General features: G+C 33.1%; 1 protein-coding gene across 2 annotated transcripts in view; it reads right to left on the reverse strand.

Annotated features, from left to right (window-relative positions):
- Window positions 1–20,543, reverse strand: part of LOC114330654 (histone-lysine N-methyltransferase ash1) — a 337,142-nt gene that overhangs the window by 28,822 nt on the left and 287,777 nt on the right. For both annotated transcript variants that reach the window (XM_050650514.1, XM_050650513.1), the window contains 3 exons: window positions 7,340–7,544; window positions 5,633–5,881; window positions 1,080–1,263 (listed from right to left, as the gene is read on the reverse strand). In XM_050650514.1, the coding sequence (XP_050506471.1) occupies window positions 1,080–1,263; window positions 5,633–5,881; window positions 7,340–7,544 (638 nt within the window). The remainder of the gene's footprint in view (window positions 1–1,079; window positions 1,264–5,632; window positions 5,882–7,339; window positions 7,545–20,543) is intronic.

The raw sequence follows: 20,543 nt of genomic DNA on the forward strand, positions 1-20,543 counted from the left end.
ACCGTTTTCCTTCTACAATACTTTTTATTATAGTGTTATTTTTATGTTCAAAAAGTTGGACTGGATTAAAATGAACATTTTTTGAAAAAAATAAGAATAAATTTTAAATTTTCTTAAAAATCTTCCTTTTCCTCCATGTAACTCGAAAAAGATAAGAGATACGAAAAAAAGATACCAAAGAGAAAAAGGAAGATTTTTAAGAAAATTTAAAAATGCGCTCTATAATTTGATCTTTTTTTTTCAAAACCCATTCATTTTAAACCCGTCCAACTTTTTGAACATAGAAATAACACTATAATAAAAGGTATTGTAGAAGGAAAACGATGCATTTACATTTTGGTGGATGGGGGTTAAAATTACTTCTCATTTTTTCTTAAAATACATTAGTTATCAATTTTGTTTGCAGCATATCTCGCTTAGTTTTAATGTAATGGACCTCTAATATAGCTCATTTTAAAGGTCTCTTCAAGCACTACAAAAGGTATTACTAGCAGTATACACCAATTTGAGAATGTACCAAAAAACAAACTATGTTCACCTACCATATCTCTTTTTGTATTATGACTAGAAGATTTATGAAGGCAAGTGTCTCTTTGTTTTTTATAACCTACAAAAATTATATTAATATAGTTTTTTTAGTTAGATGCATAGTTTTTAAGGTATTCGCAAAAAACCGTTCGAAAAGGTATTATGTTTCAATGAAAATGACCAATTTTCAACCATGAATATCTCAAAACGTATCGAATTTCAAAAAAAAAAAAATTATAAAACAGTTTTTGCTTAGAATTAGGTTTTCTAGCGAATTCCGTGGTAATTTTAACCAAAAATTTTTCCACCCCAAGATAAAAGCACACATCGGCACAGGGTAGACTTTGGATTAGGATAAGGAGGCTAGGCCCAAAATTTCATTAAAATCCATGCAGTAGGATAGAATTCGGAGTTAATATCCTATTCTTGCTCCCATTGACTGGCGTATCTGGTTATTGAGGAAATAACAAATTGCATTTAATTACGGGAGCTTAAATTGAATTAAGAAGTAAAATCACATGATGACTATTAAAATAAATACAAAAGCGTACCTTGCTGAATATTTTAGCTCCTTTGTCCACCCTGTATTCGCAGATATAGATGTGCTCTGGAGCCGCACCAATAGGCCTGCCCTTGCAGTAAGTATTTATGTCCATAACCCAACAAGGGGAAATAACTAACTCCACTGGTACGGCTTCATAGAGAGGTACTCTCATTACCTCATTTGGGAAGAACCTGGAAAACAAAAATTTAAATAATATATTGTCATAGAAAAAGAAAGGCAAGGCAGAGAAGAAGAAGAAGAAAATCTAACTATTTAATTGTATAATAATTTGTATGCATAAATTTTGTCAATTTGTATTACGTTAAAATAGTTCATTTTTAAAATATTTAATTTTTTTCATTCACCATGTAAAATAGGTACCGATTGAAATTACCCAAAATTGTATTGTTAGTTATAAGTTTCTCTTTTAATAATGGTAAAATAATTCTATGATCTTTGGACAAATTTACAATAAAATTTTATCAGTGCGGGTAGATTTGACAGAAAGTACTTCCAAGAACAATTAGTAGGCGAAAGCGAGTATACAAAAGACGTATTTGTGATCGGAGTTTACCAGAACTATTTGGAAAAAGTCGGGATTTGCGATTTTCGAGAAAGTGGTAAAAGTACTGACGACTGGGAAATTTGGAGGCGTTGATATATGACGTAGTAAGGATATTTGTTTGGACCAATGGAACTGAAGGGATGTCATTGATGGAAGAGGAAGTTTGAGCCAAGAGATTTTGGCAAGGAAAGAAGGAGGCAGTGTATTCCGGAGAGCTGAAAGTAGCAGATTGTGTTGAAAAAGAAGTGAAAAAAGTGTCGGTCTTCGTTAATCAAAGCCTTATAGGCACCCGTAAACACAAAGTAATAAGTAAAAGTTTTTTTAAGCTAACATTAAAGTCAGTGAACGAACAAGTGATAGCAAGGTACCAAGGTATTCAAACTTATATTTCTCTCTATCAATATTCTCTGTTGCGAGGATTTCGGTTTTGGTTTCATCGACGTCTACATAAAGACTCTCGTGTAATTGGACATAAACTTTTACATAAAAAATTTCGTAATTTTTTTTATTTACTTTTGTTTACCATTTATAATTCATTTTTGTATCTATACTGGGTAACTTTTTATGTTAAATTAATTTGCGGTATTTTTAATATTCGCTTACATTTATTTGCATAATAGTTTCATACTTGTTTGTTTTACCGTTTATTCTATTATTAAAATTTGTGTTTAATTCTTTGGTATCAATATCAATTTGGTAATCAATTTTTTTTAATATACGGTTATATTTATTTTTGAATTTTATTTTTCCACGAGTTTTCTCCGAGTATTGGTTTTGCATTTCTGTGATTGGATGACGTAAAACCCTGAGATAATTTATTAATTTGAGATAGCCCAACGAAAGATTTGTTATATAATAATAATTATAAATAAAGGTAAGTGTAACTTTAAATGCTTACATAAAGAAAATAAGTAGAATCAAAACAATATATTTGCATACAAAACCTTTAATCTGTTTATTTTTTCTCTTCTTTTTCTGTGAATTCTAAAGAACCGCATCAATTAACGTGCTATTTGGTTTATAATATGGAGTGGGAACTAGGAAGGCGTTTTATTCTGTTTAAAATGTATTAACGCAACGCTGTTTGGACATAAATAAAGATGTGTATGCCTACTTTATAGATTATGAAAAGGGGTTTGCCAGATTGAGGCACGATTAACTCATGACCACTTTAAAAGAAAAACAATAGACAAGCTACATAAGAATAATAGAAAACTTAAAAAAATATTATAACCAGACAGAGTACATAAAAATAGATAATACACAATCGGAGAATATCAAAATTAAATGAGGGGTACGGCAAAGTTGCCTTCTTTCTCCATTGATATTTAACTTGTACTCCTAAGTTATTATGCAAGAGGTACTGGACAACGAAACAGCGCTGTACTAAACAGAATCCCTATTAATACCTTAATATATGCAGATGACACCATATTAACTCGTTCGCTGCCGTCTCGGTCAATATGGCCGAGAAAGTAGCTTTCCCACAGACCAGCTCGGTCAATATGACCGAGAAATTTTTTTTCATTTTCATGCCAGGGACACATTTCCACGAATTTCTTAATATGGGTGACGTAAATTTCTTTCATAAGACTTCATTATCCGTGGAAATCTACTTCTGCGCAGCTTGGGCCAAAGAATTTTTATTTTTTCCCATCTGCAATATACCACTTGGCCTGAACGTAAAAAACCGTACAAAAACACTCTGGCATTGAACGAATTAATGACAGAGAATACTGAAGATTTGCAGAGAGTAGTCCAAAAAATGTATACAGTAAGTTTCATTATCGCTTAAATATGAAATGAACTTAGATAAAACCAATTCTAATCTTTACAAAGAATCAAAATAATAATGCCCAACTTATTATTGACGGCCAAAATATCGGATGCATGAATTGCATTAACACATTTATAAAAATTATATAATTGTTTTGCAATAAACTTTGAGTGCCAACATAAAAATGCTCATGGGTCTATTGAATAAAAAGAAGTATTTGCTTTTACTTCCTCGTATTTAAGTATTTACTTAATAGTAATTGAATAAAGCATTAAAGAAATTACTTTATTCAATTAGTATTAAGTAAATACTTAAATACTTGTAAGTAAAAGCAAATACTTCTTTTTATTCAATAGACTCAATGTTACATATGTATTTAGTATCCTCCTAATAGACGGAGAGGCAGCGCCGAAAAATCTCTCTGAATTTACTAAAGCTAGTTTTTTCACAGTTGATTACCGTGATTGTGTAGAGAAACATACTGCGGTCGGTCAAGCGAAACGTAGAACAGGTGGTAGGTACTGACAGCTTGTCAAAGCTGCTTACCTGCGGAGGTAATTAAATCAATTTACTAAGGCTGAAAATCAGTACACACATTCTAAATTGAATATAAATAAAAGTTATTATAGTCGGTCAGCTGTATGACGGGACAGAGCCGGTCGGTCGGCCCCAATGAATGTACAGGGTTATTCACTATATTTTGACTCCCTTGTAAACTGCTTTATTTACAGAATTAGAAAAAAATGTAAAATACAAAAGTACATAATTCGATTTTTTAATTATGATTTTTTGACATATATATCGTACTAGTCACATCATCCATCTGGGCGTGATGACGTAATCGACAATTTTTTTAAATGAGAATAGGGGTCGTGTGCTAGCTCATTTGAAAGGTTATACAATTCTCTATGCAGTAATATAAACATTAAGATCATTATTTATACAGGGTGTCCAAAAATTTTTTTGAATTATTAATTAAACAATTTATTAAATTAAAATTTTTTTTGGACACCCTGTATAAACAATTATGTTAATGTTTATATTACTAAATAGGGAATTGAATAACCTTTCAAATGAGCTAGCACACGAGCCCTATTCTGCCCTGCTTAGTAAAAACGTCCGACCTACACTTTTCGTTTTTTCGTGATAAGGTTATATTCCACTACTATTAGACATTTAGCATCGTATTGCTTAGTCAGAAAGTCCTTTTCTGCCATCTCAAATCATACAAAAGCGTAAATTTGTTTGTCCTTTCTACAACTAATAGCCGTTGTGCTTAGAATAAACGTCCTATTAACCTTATCACGAAAAAACGAAAATTGTAGATCGGACCTTTTTACTAAGCAGGGCAGTATTCTCATTAAAAAAAGGTCGATTAGGGCATCACGCCCAGATGGATGACTTCACTAGTACGATATATATGTCAAAAAATCATAATTTAAAAATTGAGTAAGTTTTGTATTTTACATTTTTTTCTAATTCTGTAAATAAAGCAGTTTAGAGGGTGTCAAAATATAGTGAATAACCCTGTACATTCATTGGAGCCGACCGACCGGCTCTGTCCCGTCATACAGCTGACCAACTATTCAATTTAGAATGTGTGTACTGATTTTCAGCCTTAGTAAATGGATTTAAGTACCTCAGCAGGTAAACAACTTTGACAAGCTGTCAGTACCACCTGTTCTACGTTTCGCTTGACCGGCCGCAGTATGTTTCTCTACACAATCACAGTAATCAACTGTGAAATAACTAGCTTTAGTAAATTCAGAAAAAAATTTCAGCGCTGCCTCTTGAACTATAAGTGGTTTAGAGGCAGCCACTTGTGAAAATGATGATGAGAAAAGTGGAAATTTTCGAGATGTGGCTTTCCAGAAGAATCATGAAAATATCTTACATAAACAGAGCCACGAATAAAGACGTCTTGTGAAGACTTTTAAAAGAAACAAGACTGAATCATGAAATCAAAATACGATAAATACAATATCTTGGCCAAGTGATGAAAGGAACAAAATACCAGATTCTAGAAAATATCATGCAGGTAAATATTTTAGGAAAGCATAGCCTTAGAAGGCGACGAGTATCATGGTGGAGCAATCTCAGGGAATGGTTTAATCGCTCATTTAACTGACTTACAAATACATAATACAAACGTAACGATGATGACAAGACAGCACCTTAAGATCAAGAATATGATGTATGTATTACACTGGTTACTTACTTTCTGGTTGGTTCATGGAAGGTTTCATGAGGCCTTAAATAATGGTGTCCATACGCCAGTCGTTTACCAGTCTTTTCTTCCTTCCACAACCGTTCGATCCTAAATATATCCAGTTCTGAGTACTCAATCTTACCTATAGTGTCATAGGTATGTTTCTTATCAGTTCCTTTTATAGGAATGTCTCGAAGTACGTACACTGTGTCGCCTTGTCTCAGTTGAAGATCTCCTCTCATTAGTGTCATATAGTACCTAAAAATATTAGAAATCAAATTATTACTTTCAACACAGACAAGCTATATATTTGGATTTATATAAATGCTTTACTATACAGGGTAAGGCAGATAAAGGGCCTATTAGAAATATCTCGAGAACTAAAGATAAGAAAATCATAAAAATTGGAATACAGGGGTTTTGAGGTATGAACTATTTAATGAAAATATTTTGGTTCCTTTGCTGCTTCCGGTTATACCGGAAGTTGATTGTAACTTCGTTTTTTTAAATGAGACACCCTGTATATTTTTACATTTTTGGATTCTCCTCAATTTCTTCTTTCTAAGGTTTTGTAATATTATACAGGGTAGGTTAAAAGATAATAGATAATTACGTTTTCTTATTAATTTCGTAGCAATATTCACACCTTGTAGAATTGTAGTAGTTTGACATAATACACTCTATTTATAGTCAAAAGTATTTTTAATATAGTCTACGATTGTTAAGAATTATTGGTATAGGTAAATTTTTCATTTTAGTATACAGGGTTGGTAGAAACTCGGAATGAGTATTTTCTGAGTTTTCTTAAATAGAACACCCTGTATTTTAGTATTGTAATGAAATGTTATTTTATAGTACTTTTTAATTTCTTAAGCATTCCCTTTACCTAACTGCTTTGAGTTACTGGTGATTCAAGTCAAACATTAATTGCAACACAAAATACATGACATTTTATTAGGTTGGCCGTGAAAATATTCAATCACAAATAATTTTTCGGAAATAAATACATATCAATCTCGACTGATACTTAAAATTGACAATAATGGTCAAGCTATAAAAATACCTTCGTCGTTAAGATTGTTGGTGAGATTAACAAATTAAGCACAAATTAAAGCAGTTAGGTATAGGGAATGCTTAAGAAATAAAAAACTACCATAAAATATCATTTCATTACAATACTAAAATATAGGGCGTTCCATTTAAGAACACTCAGAAAATACTAATTCCGAGTTTCAACCCACCCTGTATAGTAAAATTAAAAATTTAACTATACTAATAATTGTTAACAATAGTAGACTATGTTAAAAATAATTTGAACATAAATAGAAGTTTTGATGTAAAACTACTACAATTCTACAGGGTGTGAAAGTTGCCACGAAATGAACAAAAAAACGTAATTATCTTTTAAACTACCCTGTATATTACAAAACCTCATATTTCAAGAAATAAGAAATTAAGGAGAATACAAAAATGTAAAAATTTACAGGATGTTCTATTTAAAAAAACGAAGTTTTAAGCAACTTCCGGTATAACCGGAAGTACCGAATATATGAAAATATTTTCATTAAATAGATCGGTCTTCAAAACCCCTTTATTCAAATTTTCATAATTCAGTTGCTTTTAGTTCTCGAGATATTTCTAATAGGCCCTTTATCTGGGGCACCCTATATAATGATAAATTTTCGTGTGTTATTTCAGCTAATATGGATCTATTACCTGTGCCCATGTTCAGTGAATTCATTCATGGGAATCTCGTAGTCCACTTTCCTTGGTACGCATACTTCACAATGATAGCTGGCAGCAGATGCGTCAGCTTTTACGCACTCACAATGTTGCCAAACCATGCACCTTTCACACTGAATCATCAATCCTTCATCTCGAGGTATACCGCATATGCACCTGATGATGTCCTCCTCTTCACCTGAAATATAAAAATTAATATCTTATTAGAAATAAAAAAAAATATTAGAGAAATTAAAAAAGTAATACATATTTATATTAAATACAAAAACATGCCAAGACTAATAAAACAATCAGCCTAATGAGCCACTCACTTATAACGTTTTTAAAAGTGATGCACGGTAAAATATATTTATAAAAAATGTGAATAAAAAGTATCATGGAGACAATTTGGATTGCGCGATGCCTCAAGCACCCGAGCACTATTTGCTGTCCAAGTGCTTATGCAGAGATGCAGGGATGTCAACTGTGACGTATATATTTGTTTTATCGACTACAAAAAGGCATTTGATAGAGTAAAATATGAGAAGCCTATGACCATCTTGAAAGAAGTGAGATTAGATGGCAGAAACTTGAGAATCATATATAATTTATATTACAACCAAACCGCCAACATTACCAAAATAAATATAAATGTAAAGCTAAATAATGAGACCATTACACAAGTAGAGGACTTCAAGTATTTAGGATCAACAATGAATGGACAAGGAAATATAGAACCAGAAATAAACAGTAGGGTAATGAGTGCAGCAAAATTATACTACGCACTAAATAAAAGTTTTATTAGGAAGAAGGAAGTAAAAACAAAAATGAAAGTATGTATTTCTAACTGTATAAGAGCCGGTGCTACTTTACGGTAGTGAAACGTAGACCGTGAATGACAACATTCGTAGTAAAATTCAAGCATGCGAAATGCGATATTTACGAGGTATCGGAATGACCTTAGACAGACTTAAAACGAAACAGTTATCGTGGTTCGGACATATGGCGAGAATGAGTGAAGGTAGAACTGTAAAGAGCGTATGGAAAGCTGCATCCGACAACAAACGATGAAGAGGCAGGCCAGAAAGAACATGGAACGCGGATATTGGAAAGACTTGCGCAAAAAGAAATATTGGGTGAAGAGAGGCAGCAGAGAGACTAGCTACTGACCAAGACCAAACGGCATGGAGACGTCTACTTTCCCCACTTACCCCGACACAGTACGGTATACGAGGATGACTTAAGTAAAGTATATTATAATGAGCTATAATCTAATAAGTGCACTTTACAATTGCCAGCATATAATTTTTAAGTTATTTTTCTCAACCAAGACACTCCAGGGTAATAGGCTAGAAATTGACCATATTCGGGACACTCAAAGATCCAGTTAGCTGACTACTTTTTTAGTTATTGTAGACCTATAGGAAGAAAACCTACCTGTTTTCTGCCTAGAGTTCACGTCCGTTTTTTAATTATTAACAATTTAGTGCAAACATCGCGATTTTTTCGATTTTTTGCACCCCGTTCAAAAGCTAAATAATTGACATAAAATTACAAAATTTAATTTTTTAGAACATTAAAAACCTTCAAAATGCCGATTTTTGAAAGTTACAAAGTTAATTTTTTGCTACGCAAACTGCAAAATAAGTGAAAATCGTTATTTGTTAATAACTTTTACTAAAAATACCTTAGAACTTTAGTGTTTCACCCAAAGTTGGGTATTGGGGTACTTAACAAACCCTCAAAATTTGAGACCGATCCATTAATTAGTTTAAGAGTTATTCTAATTGTTTATCCCAGAGATCTTTATTTTGCAATAACATAAGACAGAAAATAATGAAGATAGGGCAATTCTGCGTATGCCAAATGAAAGTAGAAAACTGATGATCAAAATGTACTAAAAAAAGATAAAAAAATTATCTAATATAGTCAAAAATCCTAATGCCAAACTTGTGAATTTTTTTAGTTTATAAACATTTAGAATAACTTTAAAAATATTGTCCGTAGAAATTATCATTTTACATATTAGAAAAGCTGGTATTTTACACGAATTTTTAAAAATGTAGTTCAATTGGTGACTAGTCGTGGTAAGTGAAGCTGGGAGCCGACAAATGCAAGAGTTAAAAAACTAAAAAAGGAAACTTAAACTACTATCATTTTCTATAGTAGTTTAAGTTTCCTTTTTTAGTTTTTTAACTCTTGCATTTGTCGGCTCCCAGCTTCACTTACCACGACTAGTCACCAATTGAACTACATTTTTAAAAATTCGTGTAAAATACCAGCTTTTCTAATATGTAAAATGATAATTTCTACGGACAATATTTTTAAAGTTATTCTAAATGTTTATAAACTAAAAAAATTCACAAGTTTGGCATTAGGATTTTTGACTATATTAGATAATTTTTTTATCTTTTTTTAGTACATTTTGATCATCAGTTTTCTACTTTCATTTGGCATACGCAGAATTGCCCTATCTTCATTATTTTCTGTCTTATGTTATTGCAAAATAAAGATCTCTGGGATAAACAATTAGAATAACTCTTAAACTAATTAATGGATCGGTCTCAAATTTTGAGGGTTTGTTAAGTACCCCAATACCCAACTTTGGGTGAAACACTAAAGTTCTAAGGTATTTTTAGTAAAAGTTATTAACAAATAACGATTTTCACTTATTTTGCAGTTTGCGTAGCAAAAAATTAACTTTGTAACTTTCAAAAATCGGCATTTTGAAGGTTTTTAATGTTCTAAAAAATTAAATTTTGTAATTTTATGTCAATTATTTAGCTTTTGAACGGGGTGCAAAAAATCGAAAAAATCGCGATGTTTGCACTAAATTGTTAATAATTAAAAAACGGACGTGAACTCTAGGCAGGAAACATCTCGGGACCTACTGAATATATTTTGATCATTGTTTTTTTAATTTGTATGTAATTTTTCTGTACATTACAAAAATATGCAATTTGTCTAGCATTTATTAATTAATAAACAGTCTAATTTGTTTAAACAATTTTTGAAAAAATAATTTTTTCCCAAAAATCCCTGATTTTAATCATACTATCGTTATTAATCATAGAAAAAGTTAAGGTATACATACTTTAATAAATAAATTATCTTCAATAAATAATTATCTAATAAAAATCATTTATTTATTAAAGTAGTGTTGTGACGTTCCGCCCCTTATAGAATCGATTATTGATGGGAAGATATTATTTAACTATCCAAAATATTATTTAATTATTTTCAGAATTATTTTCTTTCAATGTTTATTCAAATAGAACTTAAACCCATCTCAGAATTTTTAAATGCTTGATGACGTCACATTTAAAACGTGGCAACAGTGGTTTCCCCACTTTGACAGCCAATGCTTAGTAGAGGGGTACGAAGGATTCAGCTGTGAACGTGAGCCTTGGATTGCCATTGTTTCTCGAGTGTTCGGTCTGAATCGTAGTGTGCGGGGTCATTAGACTCAATTATTCACCTCTAATTCTCAGTTCCAAATTGATTAAATATTACAATAAAAGTATAGTGAAGTTATCCAGCAGCAGTGGATTTGAAGAATTTTAGAGCATACTATATCCAATGAGTTCTACCCCGGTAAATACACATTTTATTAAGTATTTTATTCAGCCATTTTGGAAGTCCTTGACATTTGCTAACTAAGTTTCACATAGTCTATTTTCATGGTTTTTATGTTTTATTTTCATGGATCAAACTCATCTAGAGATAATTCAATATTCGTTGTTAATTTGTGCTTCCAGTTGGAAAATAGAGCTAATTTAAACTCCATTTTTTATATTCCTTTCAAGTCTACAGAACTCCTATCTTTTGAACGATGATCAAATAAGTATCCATCGCTTAGTCTTACTATATTTCATCCTTGTATAATATATCTATATACCGGTGTATATATTATAATAAAATATTCTTTCACAGTAATTATATTTTGTATTTCAATTGGAAATTACTTGTGTTATTTGACCAAGGTCATCTGATAGCAACCTGATAAAAGGTCAAGCTGTCTAGTCATTCAAGTTTTTGGACTTAATGACCTATTTCTTCTTATTCCCATAGGAATAAAAACACCTCCTCGGATCTCTTGCTTCTTTTTTTTGACATTGGTAGATTGGTAGTAACACCACACTGTGTTTTTTTTAGCACCTACCATGAAATCTTAAAGCCACCCTACAACAACACCAAGGCCAGACCACACAGAGAGAAACAATCAATAGGCGACCAGCCTGGATTATTTCCACATTTTCTTTTTTTGAGTACCTCCAGCTGCTTTCCAACAGTTTTGAGTACCTTCAGCTGCTTTCTACCAGTCTTCCTCTCCTGTACCTCCAGCAGGACAGCTGCTAGCGAGAGTTAGCACCCTTGGGTGCTCATTACATCAACTTCAAGATTAGGAAAGAGTGGTTTGTTTGGGAACATTTACTGTGCTCTTATTAAAGACAGACTGGTTTTGTGATATTTAGTACATTTTTTTTTTATAGTTCAATTGCACACACATTTTTCCTGCTTTATATTTTTTATAGGTTTTTTTTCTTTACAACATAATATTTAATTGATAGCGTTCCCCAACACTCTGCAATCTATAAAGGTATAAATTTCTGAGCTCAGATATTTTCCCTGATAATAGTAGTCGGTACTCTTATCTTGATTATTTTTAGGCTGTGTTCCACTTTTGTATAATTATTTAAACTCATTCCATTATTTTAGTATATGTTTAATTAAATTTTTAAAAATTAACTTCACATATTAGTCAAAATTGTAATTATTAACTTTATTTAACTTGAACTTATTAACTTTACTTAACTTTAACTTATTAACTTTATTTAACTTTAACTTTAATTTATTAAATTCATATGAACTTCTGGATTCTAATCCCTCAGATTAGTTTTTGGTTTCACTTGTTATTATTACTATTATAAACCACGAGTTAGGAAAAGGATCTGTGTATCCACTCGTAGGTTTATTTATTCAATAAGGCTTGTGCCTGTCCCACTCACAGTGAGGTATTTATATGTTATATATAGTATCAGGTAGTATTTAATTAAGGTGTACGTATTATAAACGTACAATTATTATTTGGTGAGGGTTCTACTAACCTAGTTGTAAGTTGTACTTCCTGTATTAGAGGTACCCGTAGTCAGTTTTTCTAACCTTATAAAGAGTATTCTTAGATCATAGTTGTATGATGATTTTGTAATTGACTTTCACTAGTATCACTTTTTCCTGTCATGTTAGAGTTACACACTAGTTACTTGTCCTAACTCAGAGATTGTTAAAAAGATCTAGTAGTTACATTCAATAAATATACATTTATTGTGATTTTTTTTTTCTTATTACTCCTTTATTTTTAGTAGTATATTTTATAATTTAATAATCTTTAATAACTTTTCACATACTTGTACTACAAATTTAACATACTCTATAGCAGCGTAGAATACCTGGAAGAGCGTTAACCTAGTTATCCTTCTTCTGGCGCCCAAAAATTCATTCTATTTTCAGTATATTATTATATTTACTCTATCTATTTTCTGAACATTATCTTCATATCTTCTTTTCGAGCCATCATTGTCACTTCCTTTAATCTATTGTCTGGCCAAAAATAGCCGTGCAAATTGGCCGAATCCTTCCTTGAGTGTCAAGTGTGTCATTCAGAACATTGATGACCTTACTATAAAATGCAAACGTTTGGAGGAAACGTTATCCTGGTCTTCTCAACCTCCATCCACATCTCGATCCTCTTCTAACTCTTCTTCTCAGCCAACTTCCTTTAGGCAACGTTCTTGGCTAAATAAGGGTCATGAACATAATGTTTCGGTTGTTAGTTCTCTTGTCTGCTGGAATTGTGATCAGCCTGGTCACCCATTTTACAATTGTGGGATTCCTCAAAATCGTATTTTCTGCCATGGTTGTGGCCGAGAGAACACCCTTAAAAGAAACTGTTCTAAGTGTTCGGGAAACGACACGTCGGAGGTCCGTCCCCTGAACGTTTCTCCGTCCAACATCCAATCAGGGAATCAAACCCCATCGTCAAACGAAACTACAGGACCAAGCACATCCAGCAACCCAAACCCATCTTCACGAAAAGGGAAAGGGGTGTCGTTCAAGAAAGCAGCACACACCACAAAACAAAATTAAACCAGAAATTTATTTCTATAGATAATACGTTAGATTCGCTTGATTCAAATGATCACAGATGGTCATTTACAAACGCTTCTTTGATTGGTAGTGTTCAACGTAACAATAATAATTGTGATAGTAATGTGGTTCCATTATCTATATTAGATTCTAATTTTGTTAATGATGATGATACGTCTGGGTTAGTTCCATATAACGGTTGTAGACAACCAAATACTTTAGATCTAGATATTAATTCGTTATTAGTTAGGAAACAAAATGATAATAGGCCATATCTTCCTATTCAAATTTTAGGACAATCGTGTTTAGCTTTGTTAGATAGTGGCTCTAATATTTCATTGATAGGGGCACATTCGTTAAATTTATTGAAAAATTCTAGTATTCCCATTATGCCCATTTCATCTTTGCAAGTATCTACTGCAGATGGTACAGTTCAGTCCATTACGGGCAAACTCCAAATTAAAATCACAGTGGCAGATTTATGTAGGGAAATTACATTTTATGTTATTCCTTCCGTGCAGAATTCTATAATTTTAGGTATGGACTTTTTCAATGCTTTCAATAGTACCTTAAGTTGTTCTGATTTTTCTTTTTCCATATCTGAATTTAATTTATCTACCCTTAGTGCTATTCACGATTTTGCTAGTTTATCAAGCTCTGAACAAAGGCAATTAGAGAGTATGATCTCTAAATTTACTACTCTTTCTTCAAAAGACAAACTAGGTCGTACGTCGTTAATCTCTCACACTATCGAAGTGGGAAATCCCACTCCTTTCAGATTATATCAGTACCCCATACCTCAAGCCTGGCAGGCAGACTTAGAAAAGGAAGTAGATTCGATGCTTGCTTTAAATATCATAGAACATTCAACGTCGTCCTATTGTTCCCCACTCTGGTTAACGAAGAAGAAGGATGGATCCTTCAGGATCTGCTTTGACGGTCGAAAACTAAACAGTATCACAACGAACAGGGATGCTTATCCTATCCCCAGAATAGATGTGATTTTGAGCAAACTTCAGAATGCCAAATACATCTCTTCTATTGATTTGTCTAAGGCCTTCCTACAGATCCCACTGAGTGAAGAGAGCAAGAAGTATACTGCTTTTGCTGTCAGTGGTAAAGGATTATTCCAGTTTGTCACCATGCCTTTCGGTCTTGTTTCTGCTCCTCAGACAATGTGTCGTCTGATGGATTTAGTCATTGGTCCACCGTTAGAGCCCTATGTTTTCTATTATTTAGACGATATTTTGGTTGTCACTCCTGATTTTTCCCTTCATATGGAAATTTTAGATAAGTTATTTTTACGTCTTAAGGAAGCTAATCTAACGGTCAATCTGGATAAATGTCAGTTTTGTCGCCCTAGTCTTAAGTTCTTGGGTTATGTTGTGGATAACCAGGGGCTGAGGACTGATCCTGAGAAAATAGTTGCTATCAAAAATTTTCCTATACCAAAGACCACCACCCAAGTCCGTAGGATATTGGGAATGTGTGGCTATTATCGGCGATTTGTACCGTCCTACTCTACTTTGTTGTCACCTCTTACTGATCTTTTGAAGAACAGGAAAAAGGGACAGACCATTACTTGGACTCCTGAGGCTGACGAAGCTTTTAGGCGCGTTAAAGATGCTTTAACGAGCGCTCCGGTTATGATGTCACCTAATTTTGATGAGCATTTTTATCTAATGACAGATTGCTCTAATACAGCTTCTGGAGGCGTATTATTTCAGTTGAAAGATGGCTCCGAACACCCCATAGCGTACACTAGTAAGAAGTTGAACAAGGCCCAGAAAAACTATTCAACTACGGAGAAAGAACTCTTAGCTATCATCCATGGGTTAGAAGCTTTTCGTTATTATCTGGAAGGTCGTAATTTCACTATAATTACTGATCATAGTTCCTTAGTATGGCTTCATAGTATGAAAAACCCTTCACAGAGGCTTTCTCGATGGATATGCAAACTGGCTGCCTATTCATATAAGATTGTCCATAGAAAGGCAAACGGGGTAGTGGTCGCAGATGCTCTTTCACGTGTCCATGATATTAATGTCCTAGATCTGTCCTCTTTAAGTCCTGATATGTGGTATCAGAATATGATTGATAGGGTTACTCAAGACCCACAAAAATATCCTGATTTTAAGGTAGAGAATAATATTCTGTACAAACACATCTTAAGTCCGATAGAGTCCTTATCCAATATGTCGGAGTGGAAAATAGTTGTACCTACGCCAAATAGGGAAAATATTCTGCATATGTTTCATGATGAAGTTACGGCGGGTCATTTTGGTTTTTATAAGACTTATCACCGTATTGCCGAATTATATTATTGGCCTGGTATGCGGAAGTCTATAAAAAGGTACATTTCTAAATGCATGGTTTGTGCTACTTGTAAACCAAGTAACCTACCACAGGCTGGACTTATGGGTTCCTTCAGGAACATAAATTTTCCTTGGCAGATGATCTCAATGGATCTCATTGGACCTTATCCTCGGAGTTACAAGGGTAATACCTATTGCCTGGTAGTTGTGGATTATTTCACTAAATTTCCTTTAGTTTGTCCCCTTCGCCAGGCCACAACTCCAGCAATTTTAAAATATTTGGAGGAACAAGTCTTTTTGGTGTATGGTGTTCCTCAAATTGTGTCATGTGACAACGGTCCTCAGTTTGTATCGAAGGCCTTTAAAGATCTTCTAGCTAAATATAAGGTTCAAAAGACCTTTTATAATGCTGCCTACCATCCACAAGCAAATCATACTGAGAGAGTAAATCGCAGTATTGTCACAGCTCTAAGGTCCTATACTTACCCTGATCACAGAGCTTGGGATCAATATATTCATTCCATAGCTCAAGCCATAAGGACTTCTGTCCATGAAGTTACCCAGTGCTCTCCAGCATATTTGAATTTTGGTAGGAATGTGGCTTTATCAGGTGATTATTTTGGTGTAATTTCAGACAATTCCGAAAATCTTCCTCAAATATCTGAGAAACTTCATCGCTTAGATGATCTCCAGACGTTACCTCATATTTTCGCAGACATTAGGAAGAAGTTAAAAACTTCTTACCTAAGGAACCAGCAGCACTATAATTTGAGGAAACGAGATCTGCGATTCTTTGTTGGTGATCGAGTCTTAAAGCGCAATTTTGTCAAATCCAATAAGGGTGATGCCATTTCTGCAAAGTTTTGCCAGAAATATGTCCCATGTACTGTCTCAAGGGTAATATCTCCTTTGATTTATGAATTAAAGGACAATTCGACTAATAAGCGAATTGGTCAATTTCATGTAAAGGATTTACTGCCTGACAACACCATGGACGATGTGGATTCTTCAACTTCATCGGAAGAAGATTAGCTTAACAGGGTTGTTTAAGCTAATATCTTCCTGTGTTTGCCTTTAATTAGTTTTATTATGGTATAGTATTTTAGTTTAAATTGTTAATCACCAGATAATGCCTGACCATAGCAATTTTTATCCTTCGGCATGGCTTGATGATTTCTCACGTATTAGTTATTAGGTACCGAATTCTTGTGTAATACCGCTTGTATGAGTTTATTATTATTTTTTTTTTTGTATTATAGATTGCATTTGAGTCATTATCGACAAATATTCTCAAATACTAATCCAGCCAGTAGTATTACCAAGTTAATAACCTCCACTTGTACTCTTAGTTTTGTACTCAACCTCTCAGAATAAAAGGGCTGTTGATTATTATATATTAAGATATTTGGATGTGTGGGCTCATACAAGTATTCTTGCTTAATATAGATGGAACTATGTTACACTACCATATCTTAGATTATGTGTTATATCTTGGATATTTGATTACATACCTATTATTTTTTTTCTTATTGTTTTTATATCATGTCATTGGATTTGCCATATTGGAAAGAAGTTGTGGTTGTTAATTTGTTATTGGGTTACTTTATTGATATTTGTCACAGGTACCTTAAATACTTTATATTAATTCGGATTCTTACTTCCTCCACAGGATGATTCTGGAATGAATTTGGAATTTTGATTTATAAATGAATTCTTGAGTCCTTCATATTTCTTCTTATGAACTAGTCTGTTAATGCTCAAAGTTGGTGAATACGTGGGTTCGAAGTTCAGCAACTGATCACTGCTATCCGATTTCGTAATCCATGTCTTTCTTGTCAGAGTAGGCAGATGTTTATCCATGATAATATTTCTGGTTGGGAAATGGTGTACAACACTTCCTAACCATTCTTGTGCAATTGTTCCAAATATTCCAGGCACATTTTCACACGATAATAGGAAGTCTAGTTTGCTTATTTTATGTCTCTTAGTTCATAGTATATTGATGCTTGACTTTCCATAGACGTAGAGTCGTAATGTTAGTGATGAACCCACTGGGACAAATTATTGATTTTCTTTTTAGTAGATTCCCTCTTCTTTCCTTAGGCATTAATTGTTGCTTAGATTCAGGAATATCTCCTGGATAATCCTATGTATGTTCACATGAATATACAGTCTTATAAAAGATTGGGAGCTCGTTCCCGTCATATTTTGTATTTACCATGGAGTCATAGAACTTATAAGTTCATCCTTTATTTTTACTATTTAGTTTCGATAGGCTCATATTACCGGATGAGGGTAGATCTAGAGCTAATTTAGTTAGTTATTTAGTATTAGTGAGAATTGGTCCATAAATCTTCCTGATCGTTCTTCTTTGGATATGCTCCTATAAATCTGGTGTCCATTGCTAGTCCGATTTTGGATTAAGTGTCCGATTCTTCACTTATTTTGTTTATTTGGTTGTATAGGTTCGTATTACCGGATGTGGGTGTACGTAGACCTAATTTATTTATATGATTTAGTATGGATGTGAATTGGTCCATAAATCTTCCTGGTCGTTCTTCATTGGATATGCTTTTGTGAATCTGTTGTCCATTGATAGTCTGACTTTGGATTGAGTGTCTGATTCCACATTTATTTTGGTTAATGTGTTTGCATTCCTTTGGTATGTTCACTATTTATATTAGTTGGTATTGGTGAAAATTATTCTATAAATATTCCTAGTTGTTCTTCTCTGGATATGCTATTACGAATCTGGTGTCCATTGCTAGTCCAATTTAGGATTGAGTGTTTGATTCTTCACTTATTATAGTTATTGATTTCATTGGTGACTTTAGTATATGTACTTGCGTTATGGTATGAATTGGCTCTCACCTTTGCCTGGTTGTTCGTCCTTGGATATACTCCTTATAAATCTGATGTCCATGGATAGTTCAACTTTGGATTTACTGCCAATTCGACACTTATTTGTCATTATAAATTATGTCTCATCTTTAGCACTTTTACTAGGACTTCGGGTCATATTTTGCAATTTCCGTTATTTGCTGCAGTGACCATCCTACTTTCCCTTGATTATTAGTGGTGATTATTTGTAATCTTGCGAATCAACGGGGAATGATACACTAAGCACTACTACTCTAGTTTAATATTTTGAAAAAAAAAAAAAAAAAAATTTTTTTTAAATAAAATTTTTTTTTCTGGTGGTTGAAAGGGAATGTGACGTTCCGCCCCTTATAGAATCGATTATTGATGGGAAGATATTATTTAACTATCCAAAATATTATTTAATTATTTTCAGAATTATTTTCTTTCAATGTTTATTCAAATAGAACTTAAACCCATCTCAGAATTTTTAAATGCTTGATGACGTCACATTTAAAACGTGGCAACAGTGGTTTCCCCACTTTGACAGCCAATGCTTAGTAGAGGGGTACGAAGGATTCAGCTGTGAACGTGAGCCTTGGATTGCCATTGTTTCTCGAGTGTTCGGTCTGAATCGTAGTGTGCGGGGTCATTAGACTCAATTATTCACCTCTAATTCTCAGTTCCAAATTGATTAAATATTACAATAAAAGTATAGTGAAGTTATCCAGCAGCAGTGGATTTGAAGAATTTTAGAGCATACTATATCCAATGAGTTCTACCCCGGTAAATACACATTTTATTAAGTATTTTATTCAGCCATTTTGGAAGTCCTTGACATTTGCTAACTAAGTTTCACATAGTCTATTTTCATGGTTTTTATGTTTTATTTTCATGGATCAAACTCATCTAGAGATAATTCAATATTCGTTGTTAATTTGTGCTTCCAGTTGGAAAATAGAGCTAATTTAAACTCCATTTTTTATATTCCTTTCAAGTCTACAGAACTCCTATCTTTTGAACGATGATCAAATAAGTATCCATCGCTTAGTCTTACTATATTTCATCCTTGTATAATATATCTATATACCGGTGTATATATTATAATAAAATATTCTTTCACAGTAATTATATTTTGTATTTCAATTGGAAATTACTTGTGTTATTTGACCAAGGTCATCTGATAGCAACCTGATAAAAGGTCAAGCTGTCTAGTCATTCAAGTTTTTGGACTTAATGACCTATTTCTTCTTATTCCCATAGGAATAAAAACACCTCCTCGGATCTCTTGCTTCTTTTTTTTGACATTGGTAGATTGGTAGTAACACCACACTGTGTTTTTTTTAGCACCTACCATGAAATCTTAAAGCCACCCTACAACAACACCAAGGCCAGACCACACAGAGAGAAACAATCAATAGGCGACCAGCCTGGATTATTTCCACATTTTCTTTTTTTGAGTACCTCCAGCTGCTTTCCAACAGTTTTGAGTACCTTCAGCTGCTTTCTACCAGTCTTCCTCTCCTGTACCTCCAGCAGGACAGCTGCTAGCGAGAGTTAGCACCCTTGGGTGCTCATTACATCAACTTCAAGATTAGGAAAGAGTGGTTTGTTTGGGAACATTTACTGTGCTCTTATTAAAGACAGACTGGTTTTGTGATATTTAGTACATTTTTTTTTTATAGTTCAATTGCACACACATTTTTCCTGCTTTATATTTTTTATAGGTTTTTTTTCTTTACAACATAATATTTAATTGATAGCGTTCCCCAACACTCTGCAATCTATAAAGGTATAAATTTCTGAGCTCAGATATTTTCCCTGATAATAGTAGTCGGTACTCTTATCTTGATTATTTTTAGGCTGTGTTCCACTTT

The sequence above is a fragment of the Diabrotica virgifera genome, chromosome 5 (assembly GCF_917563875.1).
Source record: "Diabrotica virgifera virgifera chromosome 5, PGI_DIABVI_V3a".
NCBI lineage: Eukaryota > Metazoa > Arthropoda > Insecta > Coleoptera > Chrysomelidae > Diabrotica > Diabrotica virgifera.